General features: G+C 39.5%; 1 protein-coding gene across 5 annotated transcripts in view; it reads left to right on the forward strand.

Moving 5' to 3' along the window:
* AMPD3 (adenosine monophosphate deaminase 3) overlaps positions 1-19,844 on the forward strand; it is a 35,548-nt gene that overhangs the window by 11,343 nt on the left and 4,361 nt on the right. For all 5 annotated transcript variants that reach the window (XM_074918129.1, XM_074918128.1, XM_074918131.1 and 2 more), the window contains exons 6-14: positions 808-937; positions 10,429-10,623; positions 10,846-10,977; positions 11,825-11,988; positions 13,125-13,251; positions 14,091-14,254; positions 16,254-16,374; positions 18,307-18,480; positions 19,597-19,707. In XM_074918129.1, the coding sequence (XP_074774230.1) occupies positions 808-937; positions 10,429-10,623; positions 10,846-10,977; positions 11,825-11,988; positions 13,125-13,251; positions 14,091-14,254; positions 16,254-16,374; positions 18,307-18,480; positions 19,597-19,707 (1,318 nt within the window). The remainder of the gene's footprint in view (positions 1-807; positions 938-10,428; positions 10,624-10,845; positions 10,978-11,824; positions 11,989-13,124; positions 13,252-14,090; positions 14,255-16,253; positions 16,375-18,306; positions 18,481-19,596; positions 19,708-19,844) is intronic.

The raw sequence follows: 19,844 nt of genomic DNA on the forward strand, positions 1-19,844 counted from the left end.
CAGTGAGACTATGTTGGAATTGGTCTTTCAAATCCATAATGGGATTTGTGTCCCATTAAGGAGAGATTGTCAACAATGAAGCAGAAAAAAGCAGTCTATTACATTAATAGTGCTACAAAAATATTGTAGATTCAATAAGAATTGGCAGATGGTGAAGAGAAGAACCATGTCACTGGTTAAAAATAGAATGAGAAACATAACAGAAGATGAAAGTGAAGACAGAGGAGTAGGCAAGCAGGAACAAAAAAAGCATGAGTTTTCCAAGAGCACAAGAAATTATTTTGGAAAAAAAGTATTCCTGTACAGAATATGTGTTTTAAGGCATAAAAAATGAAAGTATGTTGGATCTTATCTTGGCTGCTTATATTCACATTGAAAAAGCAAACCAATTTTAGGGATTTTTTTTTTTATTTCCACAGCAAATAAGTCTGGATTACAGGTTGTTTCTGTTGCATATGAGGTGATCTGCTCCACTGGAGGTATAGTTTCAGAGTGTTAGCAATTGACATCACATTTTATTATAGGGTTTATGCTTTCTTTGGTCATCATTACTAAAAGAACTACAATTTATGCACAGATACAGTGATAAATACTTGATCAATTTAAAGCGCATAGCACAGCTTTGTAGATTTCTGTTTGAGATTTCACTAATAACATTGGTCTGAAATCAGATACTGACTTTTAGTTAATTAGTAGGATAAAAAGAGGATTTGTCTTGGTCTTCATAAAATATTTGTTTTTACTGTGAAAACAGTCTTTTGAACTTGAAATACAAATAGTTTTAAGTTTTTATGTTTTCTTTTACAGAAAAACATATTGTCATCGGAGGCTTAACTTTTTAGAATCTAAATTTAGTTTACATGAGATGTTAAATGAAATGTCGGAATTTAAAGAACTAAAGAGTAATCCCCATCGAGACTTCTATAATGTGAGAAAGGTAAGTGTGAAAAGGATTAAAGGCATGACATTGTTTCTAGTAGGAGTTTCAGCAATTTCTTTTCTTGTGTGAAGTGTAGATGATATGCATGAAGTGGTGTGTGCATACTACTCAGTTGAATTACGTTATTTTAAGAATATTAAATTTTTTCTACATGGGAACACTCCGGGAAAATTAACTTGAATGTAAGTGGGTTAAATCGATTATGCTAAACTCATCTGTTTACTTATTCAGCATCAAAGGGGCTTAATTTTATGTAGATTGTTTTAAAGGAGTGAAACAGAATTAATCAAATGAAGCTTACTTGGATTATGAATGAAAATATGTACATGGAGGTTTAATTCATTTTAATTAAATCACTTAAAGGCAGTCAAGTGTTTCATGTTTTCATATAGGTAAGTCATACTAGGCTGTAGTAGGAACAGCTGTATAGATTTTTGGATTAAAAGTTCACTTCCTATTGAAAATAGGTGTTTAAATACATGTTGAAAGAAAAAAGACCTCCCACAGAAACTGAACTGAGGGTTCATGCTGCCATCAGTATCTGGTAAAAAATCTCTGAAATACTAAGTAAAAGACTGAGTTATATTCTTAATGGCCTCTCAGATACACTGGGATGCAATTAGGAGACAGGTAGGAGAATCAAGGAGCTGATTTCATTTCCTGGCATATTCACACCCACGGGAGCTGCATTCTCAGAGCATGGAAGCAGCCACGTTATGCTGCTTCATTTGCTCCCCTCTCCTGGAATTAAGAGGAAACTACTGGAGAGAGAGTGCTTGGTTTGATCGGTGACATTTCTTCGCAAAGCAGTAGCTGTTGCTGGTATTTTTAGCTTCAGGTCCCTTTTGCATGGTTTCTATATGCAACTGGAAGAGGTAGTCCTTATTTTGTAACTTCAAGGTTTAGATCAATACTTTAATCCTTCTTGTTATGGTTAGTGCTAGTACACTGAAAAGTCCTTCTGGTGTTTCTGTGTGCTGGCTACTGAATGTTTGCCACTGTTTTGGAAATAAACTGTCAAATACAAAATCTGCTAAACAAAAGTGTTTGAATCTATCCCTGTCTATCACAAGGCTAGAAGCAGATGGGTTGTTAGGTAAATTTTAATGAATTTCACACTTTGATCTGTTAAGCGTATGGACGGGTGGATCTATTAGTTAATTCACTCAAGCAGGACTCAGGTGTCAGAGACTCAACTCCTAACTTGACAGTTCTCTTGCATAACCCTGGACAAGATACTTACTCCATGCCACATTCAGGTAAAACACTGTGCAGCTGACAGAGCCATTAGTCACAAAACACATGGTGACTGAGAGGTGTGAAGGACAGAGATGTGGATCAGGTAACTGCTTAGACAATCAGTTTGATTACTGAGAAGCTGTAATTAACACAATTGTATTTGCTAAGATCACCTTTTGATTTAAAAACAGTGTTCATTGTCACTGGGTATATCTTAATTATTTTTTAATTACCTACTATTAAATAAGCCAATCTACAAATGGATTCATGTTGTTCAAAAGCACAAAATGTGCAGCACTTCCTCTCTGGCAATACTCAGATTCAGGAGAGCAGGAACAAGCTTGCTCTTCTCTGGCAGAGATCATTCCTACTGCTGGTTATTGCTTTAAAAATTCTTGCTGTGCAGAGTTAATCTTGATTAAAGTAGTATTTTTGAATCACTCTCTATGGCAAGTAAACTGCATTGTAGCTAGAGTTCCAGTAAGCCCCCAAGTAATCATGCTTTTCCTACATCTTGCTAACCCAAGTAGTATTTGAATCTGTAACTTCCCTGAAGTGCTTCCTCCCTAATAACAGTATCAGCATTGAAACTTAGAATATGAAACAGACACTTCTAGGGCCTCTATTTCAGGCTGTCTCTCTGTTAGTCAATCCTAAATGGTGCGTACTGCTCACGAGGAAAGCAAAAAATAAAATTCACCTCTTGAAAGAGCTGTTAGTGAAGTTGTCTGTTAGATCCCTCAGACACTAGTGTGGAGAATCTGGTACAATCTGTTTGCTTATATGAAAGGGCCAAAGTAACTGATGGAAAATGCCAAAATTAAAACAGTTAATGGCGTAGTGACAAGGTCAATCAATGAACATGCATTTAGAAAGGTATGGTAGAAAGCTGGCCAGCATTATTTGCTGGCGTGACAATCAAAGATTACTGGGGTTTTTTCCCCTTCTCCCTGTCCTCTTCCCCCCCCCCCTCCTTTTTTTTTTTTCCTGGTTTAATAGGAATTCTCCTCCAGTGAACTTATCTATTTAATAAATCCCAAGATAAGGCTTCTGTTAAGTAAGGGAAATGTATGGGTATATCTTACATATTGGCCTTAACCAGAATGCAGCCAAACATAAGTTTTGCATTGATCTAGCTGGAACTGGAAAATTGCCCTTTAATAACCTGACAAATATTTCTCTAGACAGACAAGAATCCACAGGTGGTAAGACAGTGTGGCTGGCTCCACTTGGCTCCCCAAGGAGGTAGGCAACTGTCTGCGTAGGAGAATGCTAACTTTAGAGAAGACTCTTGAGTCTGCCATCAGCAGGGCTCTCCCACGTTCCCCCCGCTGATGCATAGCAAAGTGCAGTCAACACAGATTCTCCACATAACTCTTGGGTTGCCTGCATTAAGGGTGAAATTAAGTAATAAGAGTTTAGCTCTACAGCGCGCGAACTCAGAACTGAGTTTTAGCCTTTGTGTACTAGGGTGTCTTGCCTTGCAAAGCAACTACATGAGGGTTTGTTCGAGTGGGGCTTCCAATCGGCTGCTGTGCCCAACAGCCTCAGTTAATTCAGAGCACATAGTTCAGTTGTTAAGTTGAAATACACCTTTAAAGTAAAGGATGTACACCTGATTTTTGTTTCTATTTAAATGTTGCTAGTTGCAGAAGGCATTTACAGTGCTTTCTTGGTCTTTTTATTAAGAACTTTGGTTTGTCTCTATTGCTCTTTCAAGGGGGGAGGTTGTTGCCCCCTTTGCCCCCCCCCCAAAGGTGAAGTCAAGATACTTATTTACCTAACATGTATTTGCTGTCTTTAGGACATATAGCTATGTAGTGCATTGGCAGGTGCCCTTCACTGCAAATAGCTTTGATACTTCTAAAGATGAAAAAAATGACAGCCTAAGCCTCCCATATTCTTTCTCTCTTTAGCCATTACTTCAGTGTCTCAGCAAACCAAGCCTGAGGATATGCCATAGCAGTGACTTTTACATGTCATATTCTTCTGCCTACAGACTCACTAGCTCAGGGCCTCGCTTGGCAGCAGGGCTTGGCTGGGGCCAGGGTCAGCGTGCACGGGAGAAAGCAGATTCTAAAGTGGCTTACACAGCCCTGCTGAAATGTGTGCAATAGCTGGTTGCTGCCATGATATAGCATTTGGTCTAGACTGGTGCAACGGATTTTTTTTTTTTAAAGTATTGGTTAGACAAAAAGGATGAAAATACTAGCTTTTGGTTGTGACCACAGGGTTGAAATACAACTTGTTACTTATAAGAAAGGAAGATACTTCTAGAGATCTCAGAAAAAAAAAAACCTGAATTAATTTAACAGATATCTGCTTTTTAAATGTATGATTAAAAGCCTCATGAGTGAACAGTGAATCTATACCGTAACCTTTCTGAACTTTGATTCATTCAGAGGTTGCTTTTTTTTCCTCTTTAATTTTTTTCCCCCCTCCAGTAGCTACTTCCTGATTTTGGTGATGAAATTCACTTTCATCATATGAGGAAAAGTGATAGTGAATGGGAAGACTTATGGGTTAGCATCAGGTTCAAAGGACAGGAATGCCTCTGTGCACCTCCGTTAGCATTATGAGGAATGGTGCCTTACCACTCGTAATGGGCAGTAAAGCTGTATTTTGTGCTTTCAAAACACTGTGCATACTACTTCTCCACTCCTATCTTGCAGAGACACTGAGGGAAATTTTTTGTGTCTGCCCAGTCTTGCAAGTGAGCACAAAATGATGGCAGAAAGCCATCGGCCGTTACAATGCAAAAATTCTGTAGAGAACATAAAGCAAGCTTTTACTCTATCCTTTCTTTTAGTAATTAAAATAACATAAAAAGAAGTTTGTTTCTCTTCACAGTAGCATATTTCTGTATTCATGTGAATACAGGAGCTTGATTCTGTGCATTTTGCAATGAGTACAGCCAAACAAGAAGCTGGGGACATGGGGATTCACATCTCCTGTCTCTCCTGGTTTCTGGGTTGCTCTGGATGGCATAAGTATGAAGTAGGCAAGCTCCTGCCCAGCTCTAGGGACTATTTTGGCTGCCAGGAGCATTACTGCAATACCCTAGGGCAGTGTATTTTGAGTCTTATGCCTCTCATGCTTAATACAAAGCTGCAAGGAATGAATTAAGTTCATTGTATAAAGCTGTCGCATCCCATCTGAAAATTCAGCTAATGCAGTATGATTATATTGGTGAGCAAGGAATCTAGCAGTGGGATGTGGAATGATTTCCCTTCAGTCCAGCACTGATGTAAAGGCAGCAGTGGATTTAGTGTCAAGTCCATGAAGCCCATAGCTATTGGGGTAGAAGTATTTTCCAGTTAAAGTGCATGTGTTTAGAAAATCAGGTAGTTTGCAGCTGTGGATACCACTAATCTATGCAGTGGAAAAGTTCAGTATCATTAAGAGGCTTGCCCTTGGCATTTGTTTTTGCTGTGTTTATCACATTGCTCTGCATCCAGAGCATATGCCAAATTCAGTGCAACAGACTCCCATTTCTGATGGCACAAACATCCATAAAACAGCTCTGAGATGGATGTTTTGTGGAGATTTGAGAGACAGTGGAAGGAAAGAGAAGCAGTGCAGGAAGATGAGGAAGGCAGGAGCCAGAGTGATTTAGGGTAGTTATTGGTGAGATGTGATTTGGAGGACAGTGGGAAGTCCTTCAAGCTATAAGTTGTACACAGATGTAACCATCTTGACTGAGAAGTACAAGCATTTCATCCACAAAGCCTGCAGACAGAACGGTGTAGCAGTCAGGTCAGTAAGGAAAGGAAAGGGCTAGGCTGAACTGAGAAGGTGCAGAGAAAGACAGGCTGCCTTCATTACATGGAGAATTGCTGAGCGAAGGGAATTCTACTATACTTGCAAGAAAACTGATGTCCACCATTGCTTGAATGAGATGATGGAATTAAAAGAATTGAGGAAACATCTGTGTTAACAGTTGTTTTCATTTGTTAAAAAGGTGAGTTCACTGAAGGCATACTGTGTGTTCCAAGATTGATTTCTGTCAGTCATTGTGTTTCTTCTTTTCATGGAAGATTAATGTGACCTTGAGTAAAAAGCTTTCCTCCTGGCGGGAGGTGAGAGTAAGAACTGCAACAGGAAATTTAGCTAAGGGCACACAGCTGAGGTTTTTTTCCACTAAGGTAAACTGGGCTAGAGTGGCATTGTAACTAATTTGGAAATGCAAGCAGAATAATTGCAGATAGAATCAAATAGACCTTGTGGCTGGGGCTTGTTACTCATGGCCCAGAGAAGCCTCAGCTTACTTCATATATTGTATGAAGAACAAAATAACAACAGCTTCAAATGAGACTGGTTTAGTCTTTTTGGTGGGGAGGGCGAAGGGGACATTTGTCACCCTTACATGAACTCAATCTGTTCAAAATCTTTTAGTAGATATCTTTCATAATAAATAACAATAAAATTAGTAACAATTTCTTAGCATGATAACATTATTATTAATAATAAATATCCCTAACCAAATCAGACCATGTAAGCTATGTGTAAGGATTATGTGTTTAGATTCTTCCTTTAGATAGGGTTCCACCCCGAGTTGTGAAAATGCACAAAAGCATATGCACTAATAATGTGCTAGAGTAGGTCATTAAAACCTTCTAACAAGTTGCATTGCTTGTAAAAACAATGAAGAAAAAGCTGTATGATACTAAGACTTCTGTTGTTACTAAAGCTGCTGCTTCCCTAAAGGTCAGAATATACTGGGTAGTTTAAAAAGGTAGCCAAAGTACTGCATGTTCTCTAGAAAAAGCACAAAAGACTCCAGAAAAGTCTTGTTTACTCTTGGGAAATAAATATATTTAGTTGAGAGGGAGGAGAAAAAATAAAGGAAGATCTTGGTTCTTAGAAAATAAGCCTGAGACAATGAGCTCAGCAATAGAGCAATGTGTGATATGCTTGTGGGGACTGGAGAAGATTTCACAGGAGGTTACTGAAATGCAGAGACGCACTTGAGAGAATTATTTCTCAAAGGGAAGTAGGACTTTGAAGGAAATGCAGTTACTACTGTGTCGTGTGATCCTTGCGCACAAGCAAACAAAAGCAACAAAATGTCTCCTTGCTTTCTGTCCTTGCCCTCCTAACAACAGTGAGTTCATGTTGATTTAAATAAAGGGGAAGTGGTGTGTTTTGTTTTTCAAGACTCATTAATTCCAGTAGCTGGGCCACCACTGCAACTCGTGCAGTCTGAAATTCAATAAACTACCCTTATTCCGGTTCCCTACACCTGGTATTCTATGCTTATATCTTGCTTTTCCTGAATGTTTAGAGCTTATAGGGCCTCTATTAATTGTAATTTCACTCTCCCATATAAGTTGACCCAGCCTAGTAGCTTGTAGTATTTTGCTCGTCCGGGAAGAGTTCATAGTAAACAATATTTGTTTCTAAACCAGAATATGTTTATTAACCTGAGTAAGCATATATATATTGCACTTGGGTTCAAATAGCTATAGAAGTGCTCTGAGGAGTGTAATAATATGTGAAGTGGAGCTGTTTCTACTATTTTAGACACAGCATTGTTTACTGTGCATTAGTAATGCACTTCATGTTGTGTACTTGAGGACAGTAATATGTTTCTTGCTTTTTCATTTGGCTTTAAAGTGTCTAGCATATTTGTACTAGGCAGTGATTAACAACTAAACATTAATATTTTGGATCCAGTTTATATCCTGGTCTTTAGTTATGCTATTAACATTCATGTGGAGATAGGTTTACCCTTAGAAGGCTGCAACAACTTCTGTATGTATGAACTGCAAATTAAATGACTGCATGTGCCAAGTATAACAGTGGCATTTCTGTAGACTCTATGTCATAGCATAAGCTTAGGTTTACATTGCAGGAGTATGGCTGTTACTTACTCAGGTGCCCCTGATCTCTTTCCTCTAATGATCCTTAAAAGCAGACCAGGCTGTCAGCTGCTTCTGTTGGTGCAGTCCAAAAGCTGCAGACATCGTCCCTCCGCCAAGGGGGACACACCAGTCTCGTGGGGTGCGTGTCCATGTCTGCAGTGTCCTGGAGAAGTCCTTGCAGAGATGTATGTTCAGTGACTCCTTATAGCTGTTTCACCTGAGAATTCCTTCCAGTGTGTCCCTGGAGTGCCAGTTTACTTGCATTTTAAAAAGCACAGTACAGTGGGTTCAAACTGTTCCAGTGTAGTGAGTATCTTTAGGAACTTGTATCTAATGTCAGCATCCGACCTTTGTACCTTGTTATGCCATTGCTTGTGAGATTGTACATCCAAAAGAGACCATGAGGCAGAGCGGGCTTTTTAGATACCTGTATACAGTTGATCAAATTAACTCTCAAATCCAAGTTAACCCTTGAAATCCAAGTAAGTTTCACTTTTACAATCACATGGCAGCGTGGGTTTTCCAGCTCCTGTTTCCTTCTGTGACATTTCTTGTAAATGTTGTAAGTATTTGATTTGTTTAAACTTTTAAATGTAAACAGCAAAACTGGGTGCATCCTGACAGCTGCATTACCAGTGTGGTGCAGAAGCAAGATTATTTTTTCTTTCTGCTTTGAAGCTCCTTTCTTACTCAATAAGGAGTTAGAGCAGCCCTTTCCACTGCAGTTTCACTTAAGACTTCATGATAAAGTGTTACTTACAGTGATTCCAACCATCTTCTACCACTGTATAGGACAGTACTGTGTGGTACTTTTTGGATTTATCATTTGAACCATCTTGAAACTGGTATTACAAACTGACCATCTTAGTTCCTGCTCATTCTGCAGAACCATTCTGCCAGCTGGTTTTGTAAGGCTTGTCTGCAGTCCAGGCAGCTGGTGCACAAGGCAGAAATAGTGAAGTTGGTGACTGCTTCTGACCACATCCCTGTGCTCACGGACATCTATGTCCAGGCAGGGCCTGGGCTGGAGGAAAATGGGAAGCTTAGCAGACAGGCTGAGCACTGTGGATTCTGGGTGAGCTGAAACTGTTTCTGCTAGGATTTGGCGGTCTGGACTTGAAGGTGATTTCAGAGTCTGTCAAGCTGTCCCTAGGGTCGTTGTGCTCATAATGTGTCGTCTGTGAAATCTCATCAGGACAGTGGTTTGTTTTCGTTTGGTTTTAAATTGATAGGAATTTGTTGGTAGAGTAATTTCATCGTTTTGCCTAGGACGTGCATTAGGCTGTTCCGTTGTTCAAGCAGAATCTCACAAAATTCAGAGCAAATGGACCCTGGAGCAGCAGCTCTGCTGGATTGTGCTGTTCTGAGAATACTTAGGGCCATTATCCTAGCTAAGACCTACGCTCCCCTTTCAGGTACTTGGTCCTAAGGAACTGCAATTAGTATTACCTGCCTTTTCAAAAAGAAGTAGTTGGGCAAAACACCTGGTTTTCTTCCATTCTTTAACTGTGTCATTAAGATAATAAACCCTTGACTGCAAGGAACTGCAAGACATTCATTTTACATACCTGCTGCAGGCACCTAAGGAATTACACATACTGAAGGGAAAACTTAACTAGCAAACCCCCAAATCTCATCAGTTGTTTCTTTGGACTGTTTTCTAATATAAGCTGCTCAGTGCAAGCTTCTGGGCAAAAGAAAAGCATACCTGTGGAAACCATTTGGTCCTTGTCAATGCTTTTTTAAAATGGGACCTCAACAGAAATCTGAGGGAATACTGTCAGTCCTTCTGTGAAGCTTGCACTTCCCTTAGTGTGTGAAGAGACCTGAAGAAACTGAAAAATCTGTCAGCATTATGAGTTGCTCTATTATAATTAAACTTGGAAAAAATAGTGACAAAATTTCTCATGTACATTTTTCAGTTCTAGTGACCTAAGATGTTTCATGTGGTTGAAATACAAAACCGAATTATGCTATTGGAAATGTGTGAGAATTCCAGGTCCTTTCTGTCAGAGAGGGTGGTTATAACTAGAACGACATCACTGAATCATGGATGAAATAAAAGGATACTGGAGGATTGGTGTGTCCTTTAAGGAAGTATCACATTGAATCTGAACCCAGTTTCTGTGTTTATAATGTGTCTTGTTGAAAATTTGATTTAAATAGGAAACTGTTAATTGGGAGCTGTTTTATTTATAGTTCTGCTTATCAAGTAATTCCTCCAAAACCAAAATCTCATGGTTCTGAAACATTTTGCCTTGCTGACGCATGAATCCATTTGTTACTTAAGGAATATTTTACAAGGCTTCCATCATTGTCACTGACATAGATACTTTGCTAATTTATGTATATGGATGATGAGCATGAATAACCTTTTGATTTCAGGTTGATACTCATATCCATGCTGCTGCTTGCATGAACCAGAAACACTTATTGAGGTTTATTAAGCACACATATCAAACGGAGCCTGACAGGATTGTTGCAGAGAAAAAAGGCAAGAAGATGACTTTAAAGCAAGTCTTTGAAAGCCTTCACATGGACCCTTATGACCTCACTGTAGACTCTTTAGATGTACATGCAGTAAGTCTATTAAAATGACAAAATAAATGAGAAAAATATAAGTTTTCTAAGTGTGAAATTCTGTTTTCTACAGTGTTTGCATGATAACTTATTAAATTAGAATTTGAACTCGTGCACATTTGAAGTAAGTTGCTATAGGCATTTTTTATGTCTTTTATTGCTAGGGAATTTAATTTATAAACTATTGTGCCATGGTTATTTGGGGGTTTTTTCCTCCTCCAGGGTCGTCAAACATTTCATCGATTTGACAAATTCAATTCCAAGTACAATCCAGTTGGTGCCAGTGAGCTGAGGGACTTGTATTTGAAAACTGAGAACTACATTGGTGGTGAATATTTTGCTCGTATGGTCAAGGTAAGTAAGTTTCAAGCTTTTCCAACTGTAGAGAAATGAAGGTTTGTAAAAGGTTTTGGTGTTATAATTGGAGCTAACACTGTGGTTAAGTAATTCTAAGTATTGGGCTTGCTCTAGCAATTCATCAGAGAAAGACCTCTGCTACATCAGCCACTGCCGTGTTCTAAATAATCCTGAGTTCGAAACACATACACGTGACCTGTGTATGAGTTCAGGGCAGAGTTGTGCGCAGTTTCAAACTAATAGAGAGCAGCCAAGGATCAATTCACTGGCTTAATGTTTTGTTAGGATGTAGTTGGCTAGTGGTAGCTGCTAGGGAAGGAGGAGCTAGGGAAGCGCCTTTGCATAAATCCAAATCTGCGCGTGCATGCACAGGCTTCAGATTCATTTCTTACGACATGAACTAGATGTCAGCTCTTCTTAAATGTATAGAAGTGCTCGTCTAAAATTAATAGTCTTAAAATTGCTTGCTACCACGGATTCTGGGTCAGATTCTCCATTGGTCTGCATATTTTATGTAGTCATTTACTACAGTTTAAATAGTATAATTCTGATTTACCAATTTTAAACATGTCTTACAAAGGTGTTAGTAATAACTGCACAAGAATATTGTCCTCTAAATCTAGGGGTTACAGTTATACTCAAATTATATCTGTGATAGCTTGCTAGTATAATATTTAGATGCCTAAAATAAAATAATGGATGAATAGACAAGAGATTCCCTTTATCATTCAAGGGTGGCAGTACAGTTAGATCTGGTCTGAGGAAAGTACAATGATAAATATACTACTAGCTGTAAATGATCTTCAGTGTCCATATTAAAGCAAATATATTTATTACTTAATAGGAAGTAGCCCGTGAACTAGAAGAAAGTAAGTACCAGTATACAGAACCCCGCTTATCCATTTATGGACGGTCTCCAGATGAATGGCTGAACTTGGCAAAATGGTTCATTAAGCATAAAGTTTATTCCCCTAATATGCGCTGGATAATTCAGGTTCCCAGAATCTAGTAAGTAATCAGGAGCTCTTGGTAATTTTAACAGTTTGAAATCATACCAATGATTGTTTTAATTTCTGATATTTTTTAGATGGTTTATGAGCTGTCCTCTAGTTCTATTTATAAGAAATAGCCCGGGAAATTTATTCTTGACCATTGCTGCAGTTTTCCTGACAGTCTGGGGGTGTAGGACATGACTACTCTTCATGAAGCTATTCAGAACTACTGTGAATTATTTATCTAAGTCTGAAGAGACTAAAATCAAAAATTACAAATGGGTTAAATTAAGTTGCATTCAATGGCAAGTTAAAATAGAATTTAGTAATGAAAATAAATCAACTCTTGAATTCCATAAAGGAGTAGAAAATGCTCTGTAAAACTGTTAACATCAAACTCCCTCAAATCAGTGACTAAATAACGGTGAACCTGGAAACACAACCCAGATTGCTGATCTGCAAGCTTAAATCAGTATCAGTTTTTCTCAGTTTTTAAGCATCCTTTGGGACTTTATTAAATGTTGTTTCTAATACTGTATAATACAGTCTCCCATGATAATTTTGTCAGCCTTAATAGCTGAGCTTCATGTTCTGAAACTGCATAGTTGAAATATGAGTAGAAAAAGAGCTGTCGTGGTTGCATATATGCCCCAGGGTGCGTTTCTGATCAGGGAGAAAGTTTATCTCCTTTAATTTCTTATGTAACAACTTCTTCCGTACATGCGAGAGCCAACAGTTTGTCATGCACTACTGTCCCTCTTCTGAGAGGCTCACTAGAGCAGAACATTCTGCTTTCGTTTGTGGTAGTTACAACTCTGGAAAACCGAATCTTTCACAAGAGATAATTCCATATCTCCCCTATTGGTCTTCAGTGGCTGTAAGGGAAGGGGTCACTGTTCTTGAGACAGCATCTACCCCTGTCACTACTTTTGGAGCACTCGGGAGCTTCAGCAGAGCCTGGATGAAGCAGAGTGCCAGGCAGTGCAGGAAACAGCATAGAGACAACCCCTTCCCTGACAGAAATTTTGAATTTCTGAATCCTAGTAGAACTGAACCTGTTGAATATACACAAATAACAGAAAATATAAAAGAGGAAGAAAAATGTAAGCTGATTAAAGAGTGGTCACAACTGTATATATTTTTTCCCTTCAGTGACATATTTAGGTCTAAAAATATTCTACCTAGTTTTGGGAAGATGTTGGAGAACATCTTTGTACCTTTGTTTGAAGCAACAATCAATCCCAAAGACCACAAAGAGTTGCACCTTTTCCTCAAATATGTAAGTATATTTGAACTTTCTGTCTCACATGAAATGGATCCTCTCCTCATAATTTTTTTTCCCCACAGCTGTTTCCAGACAGTAAAAAAGCTTCCTCCTCCATAGATTACTTGTATTATTGTTTTAAAGCCCTGACATAGAATTTAATAAAAGCCAGGTAAGGTCCTGTTGTCAAATAGTTGTCATGTATTTCCTCTGAAACAGCTCATCAGCTATTTATTTGTCCTCTCAGCAATCCCTTCTGTAAAGAATGACCAAAAAAACATTCACATGATCTTGTACAGAGACAGCATCATAATCCAGGATGCATATGTTGAGCTTGCCTCTGGCACTGGCCTCCAAAAAGGAGATGACTGTAAGGACGCATTGTGTAGATCTTGATGGGACTCAGGACAGAGGTGGGGATGTAGCTGCTGGACATGATTTAAAAAGACATTTCTGAGTATCCCCCAAATCAGAACTCGTAGGTTTCCTGGGAGCCTCTGTCATTCAGCTGCTTTTCAAATAACAAAGCAGATGAGTTCAAAGGATTATAATCTAGATCTGAGGGAGTTTCACAGGCCTATGACACCCCACCCCCCTGAGTCTGAAGGCTTTTGTGCACCTGGGCCTCCTGTTTCACTCAAAAGAAAACAATGGGTGAAACTTCCTTGAGAACACACATTATTCCTGCTCTCTGCATGGTATGGTAGGAGGGCCGAGCAGCAGGACTGCTAGCATAAGGAGGGAAATGAAGAAGGACCAGATGCTTCTTACAAGGAAGTCCTGAAGCAAGAGTCAGTAATGCTGAAGTTTGCTTCTTGAAAATACTGATTTTGGTGAATCTCTTCTCCTACCAGGTGACTGGCTTCGACAGTGTTGATGATGAATCCAAACATAGTGGCCATATGTTTTCTGACAAGAGCCTTAACCCTGACCTCTGGACCAGTGAGAAGAATCCCCCCTATAGCTATTATTTGTATTATATGTATGTGAACATCATGTTGCTAAACAACCTTAGGAGGTAAGTAGTAATTTTTCCCTTACAAGCTTCCAGAAAGAAAAATCAATAATCTTGGTCTCAATCTAAGTCAGTGTCTAGATCATATATCTTTTGAAGCAGAGGTTATCTTGAAGTATTTTAGTCTGAGATGACTGAGTTATTCTGAAAATGTTAACTGCAAAATTAATTCAAATGAAATATTCAGAACTTGTAAAGTCATCAGATTTTTATCTTGGTTTGACATTTGTATGTATTTTCGTGAGTGAATGTATCAAACAAAACAAAAGAGGAAACCCCACAAAATTGACTTGACCTTTGCTTGGATTCACGGTGGATTTCCAAATATAATGTACCTCTTGGTAGCTTGCTATCTCCTGGTAATTTAAGATACAAAGTTATGTTGTAAAATATTGGTTTAAGGCCTGCTGCTGTTATCAAAGATAGACAAAACAGGACATAATTATCAACTGCACATCTGGCTAACTAACTATAGCATGCTTGTTGACTCATTCAGTTTTGCGACTTGAGACCAGTGTCTAGGCAAGTAATGCAGGGAGTTATGGTACTGAACAGTGAGATCAGGACTGCAAAAGCAGATTTTGGCATCAGGCTCAGTAAAGCCTGAAATTCAAATTGAGTTGATGTTCCTGGCATTGTGGCTGACTCGCTCGGTGATCCGCACAGGTGACTCAAATTGAGTCACAGTGACGTCATCTGTTCATTATGGTGCCATCGCTTACCTTGCAAGGATTTCGTTCGTTATTACTTACAAAGCGTTTTTGGACTTTCTCACAGGAGGTGCACAGATTTGTCATTTTAACAGGTCTTATCCCAGTTAACGTTCAAAATGTTATTTCTCTTTCCCACTGCTTCTTTCTACCATCCTATATAATCAAAACTCAGAATAAAAACGCCCACCTTAAATTACCTTGTACCTGCAACAAACAGGCCTAGTTGTTAGTTTTAGTTCGGTAATGGAGAGGACACAGTACGGCAGGTATCAGTCATCTCTTTTTCCTGACTTCCTGTACATTCTCCGTTGTCAACATTTTTTTCTTCTCCAGAGATTCTGTCAGAACTTAGGCATTTCTTTTTTTTTTTACCTCAAGATCATTTCAGCTACTGTTCAAAAATATCTCTAGATAATCGTTAAGTACTCTTTACAGCTAGGTGAGATAATGACACAGTTCATCAATGAGTCAGTAAAACTGTTCACCCTGTTAAAAGCATTATTTGAGGCACCACAGCCAGTCCATTACAAGACTGTTTTCTATTTTGGCACTGTTGGCAAAGTCACCTCCATTTTCAGGAGAGATGTTGCTAAATGTCCATCCTAGAACTGCCTTATACTCTAGCAGTCCTTGTTGAAATTCTGTTTTGAACATCTCCAGATACTTATGGGACATGTGTTTGCACTGAATAATGGCATCCATTATAACCTAAAAGCCAGCATCATTTGTAATATAGATGATACAAATAGTTCTGAAAATTATAGTGTGAAGTCTAGTGTAATAACCAGTACTCCTAGATCATCTCTGTGCTACTGAGGGTGTAGTTTAATGCTACACTAAACCTGGTGAGATGGCAGGTTGTCATCACACCTAGGGGGTGTTAGCTAACTCTTGGCAATGTGCTTCCACTTCTTCCCTCATTTTAAATGTAGGAATTACATGGCCACAGGTTGCACCAGTTCACTTAGGTTTCCATCTGCCAGTTCCTTCACCTGAAATCAGTTGAATAACTGTTCACCTGGTAGCTAAACAATTGCTAAATGAGAGGTAACCGGGGAAGGGAGGGAGGAAGGAGACACAAGTATGTCACGTGGTAGAAGAGCTTTGGGTTAGAGGGACCTGCCCCTTTTGACAGCAGCCTACAGGTAGGCCTGACTAAATTTCATGTCAAACTGTATGAGAATGTGTAACTTTTATTTTTTAAATTCCTGTATTAATGGATATTATCTACAAAATAGATGAAGAACAGTTAATTTTTTGTTAGTAGAACTTGCTTTTAATCCCCTCAGGGAAAGAGGCATGTGTACTTTCCTATTTCGACCTCACTGTGGTGAAGCCGGCTCTATCACACACCTTGTATCAGCTTTTCTGACAGCAGACAACATCTCTCATGGATTGCTCTTGAAGAAGGTATTGCCTGGTTGGTCACCTAAACTAATCACTGTCTGCTAGACATCAGTCCCTGGTTCATACAGCAGTCACCAAATGGATTTTATCTGGGCAGCCCAAAATTAATTTTCTTAGCAAGGCACAAGTAAAAATCTTCCTTTTGATCAGAAACCCCACCTGGAGCCTGTGTCCAGCTCTGGGGGCACCAACAGCAGGACACGGACCTGCTGGAGGGCTGGAGCACCCCCTGTGAGGACAGGCTGAGAGTTGGGGGGTTCAGCTGGAGAAGAGAAGGTTCCGGGGAGACCTTACAGTGGCCTGCCAGGGCTGAAAGGGGCTACAGGAAAGGGGGGAGGGACTCTTGATTGGGTGGAGGGATAGGATGAGGGGTAATGGGTTTAAACTGAATGAGGGGAGATTTAGATTAGATCTAAGGCAGAAATTGTTCCCTGTGAGGGGGTGAGGCCCTGGCACAGGCTGCCCAAGAGCAGCTGTGGCTGCCCCCTCCCTGGAAGGGCTCAAGGCCAGGCTGGACGGGGCTCTGGGCAACCTGGGCTGGTGGAAGGTGGCCCTGCCGTGGCAGGGGGGTTAGAGCTAGATGATGTTTAAGGTCCCTTCCAACCCAAACCATTCTGTGATTATGTGAAATAAATAAGCTCAGCTGAGCTTCCTATTTCTTATTTAAGTTACAAAAATACAGCTTTTCCTAAGTTAATATTTTAAAGCACTGTCTCTGTAGGAAAGATCAACTGTTCAGATGTGTCAGTGACTCGGCAGCACCTGGTTTTGGTTACTGCAAGCAGAGCTAAAATTACATGGAAAAAACTGCTTAGACCTGTTACTACTCTGGTTTAGGTCCCAGAAGAATTTAAGGAAAGCTCTAGTTTTTTCTGTTCAGGAACAAAGGTAATTGTCCTTGACTGGCATCCCTGTACTTCAGGGTTCATTCAGAAGTTCATTAAGGTTTTGATTATTTGTATCTAGAGTAACTGGGATCACTTGATCATGAAATTTAACATGTGTATACACATCTTGATTGTTATGACAGGACAAATGGTATCATTCCTGGCATATCTGTTAATAGAAACGATTATACCATCTATCCCCAGGCCACCGTTTTGTAATTAAAATAATCGTCAGTGGGTGGCAGACTTGCACCGACTTTATTGTGATTTTTTTTTTGAAAGCGTTCTCCAAGTTGGATTTTCTGGTTAATGCTGGAAAATTCTCTCCGTATTTTTCAACATATCCAAGAACTAAGAAAAATTTTGCTTAAAATCATGTCTGATGTTATGCTCCGAAGCAGTAATGCCTAAAATCAGACCCAGACAGGGTAGTTCTACGACTGTGTGTGACCAAAACATTCTCTTCACTCCCTCCTGCTTAGCCCGATGTGATAACCTGGCATAGCAGATAATAATAATAAAGACACTTGTTAGATTCACAGGTTGGTTAAGCCAAAAATAGTAATAAAGATGAGGTGACCACAGATTATTTAGATTGTGTGCAATAGCAACACATGACTTCTAATAAATTAAAACTTCTGCTCCTAGAATTTACCTGTTAGACCAAAATTTTGAAAAGAACAGATTGCTCAGCAGTTCTTACACGTCTGTTACCCGTGACTTTCGGGTTCTGGGGAAGCTGTGCAGTTAGTATCAAATGCAGTGCCCTTCATAGTCATATATACTTACTAATCTACAGTAGCATTAGTCAGCATATTTTCAAAAAGATGATGACATATAATGAAGAATACAAATTATTTTTATAAAGATCAGTAACATTTAAAATTTAGACTTTTAAGTATTTTCTAAATTTGGTTTAGTGTCAACCTAATTTTGGGGGTCTTATGCTGTTTCTATTTTATCTGAGGAAAAGCCTTCTTTTTTTTCCATCATTATCCCACAGTACCATTAAATGCTGATTGTGGTGGTTTGGTTTTTTTTTTTTCAGAGTCCTGTCCTCCAGTATCTTTACTATCTTGCACAAATACCCATTGCTATGTCTCCCCTTAGTAACAACAGCCTATTCCTGGAGTACTCAAAAAATCCACTACGGGAATTTCTACATAAGGGACTTCATGTCTCTCTCTCCACAGACGATCCTATGCAGTTTCATTATACAAAGGTAAGAATGGCAAAACCACTTGTCTTAGCATTTGGCAACAGTACCACATAGGCCCAGAATGACCTGAAAGCTGTTCTGTATGATCGCTTAGGATATAAAGTCTCATGTCTTTCAGTCACTTCATTCATTGTTCTTCCTCATTCTCAGTCTACCACTCACTGTTAGGTTTCAGAGGGAAATGTCTGACTTCCTAATTATGTTTCTTTTGTACTCTTGCCTCTCCAGTGTTGGCTGTTGAAGTATAGAATGAAGGATGAGGCTGAAGGGAGGTTTGAGCCTTCATAAACAATCCTCTAGAGTGCCAGGAAAGTCCAGTTTCCTTACTAATAAATCTGGGGAAGTACTTTACAAAACCACGCTGTGGAATCTCTGAAGATGACATACGAGCTGTTTGCTCAGTACATTGAAGCTGATTCTTGGCCTTGGGTGGCCTGGCAGGACAGAACTGCCTGGTCACTGGTTTTGATGCCCCAGTTTTGTGGTTGGCACTGCCCCGAGTGATGCTGTGCCTCGGCCTGGCCTGGCCATAGCTCAGTTGCCTGTGTCCTGAGGACAGGCTGAGCTCTGGCTGGCGTGCTTCACCCAGGCTCGCTGCTGGCCCACGACGTGTCTCTGCTAGAACAGGCAGAGCTGCTGCGGGGCCTTTCCGTGCGGGTGTAACACAGCACCACCACAGGGTCACGTAGTGTGGAGGATCCTCAGCGGTGACAGCCCACTGGAGTCAGACCCAGCTTCCTTGTGCAGAGAAATTGCCCTGCTATCTGACTAGGTACATATTCATTAAACATTTACAACCAGATCCTGCAAGGTGTTTGCATACCCTGGGATCTCATTTGAAATTGCCTAATAAATGCCTCTCAGCATCTGGACTGCAGGCTGCAGTTTCTGAGACTTAAGATAACTGGATACCCAGTGCCTATTAACTGTTTAACAGTCACCCTTGGGAAATTTGAAAGAAACATTTCTGTTCGTTAGTAATTGTGATTAAAGTCTTAAACCTCTAATTCTTCACAGCTATCTAAAGAGCATGTATAAATTCCTTAATTAGTAATGAGTACATATTCCATTTACATTTTATTTAGACATAATTTAATATTAAACATTTTGGTGATACAGGAAGCTCTCATGGAAGAATATGCTATTGCAGCCCAGGTGTGGAAACTAAGTACCTGTGACTTGTGTGAAATAGCAAGAAACAGCGTGCTACAGAGTGGATTGTCAGACAAGGTAATTGTGGCTGAAAAAATCTCTTTTGTGAATATTAGGGCAGGCAGGAACTGAGAAGTCCGAAGTCCTTTTTTAGAGGAACATTTGCAAACTATCTGCTATGCAGTCTTACATTAAAGTATTAATGTTACGTTTTT

This window comes from Athene noctua, chromosome 14 (genome assembly GCF_965140245.1).
Source record: "Athene noctua chromosome 14, bAthNoc1.hap1.1, whole genome shotgun sequence".
Lineage (NCBI taxonomy): Eukaryota > Metazoa > Chordata > Aves > Strigiformes > Strigidae > Athene > Athene noctua.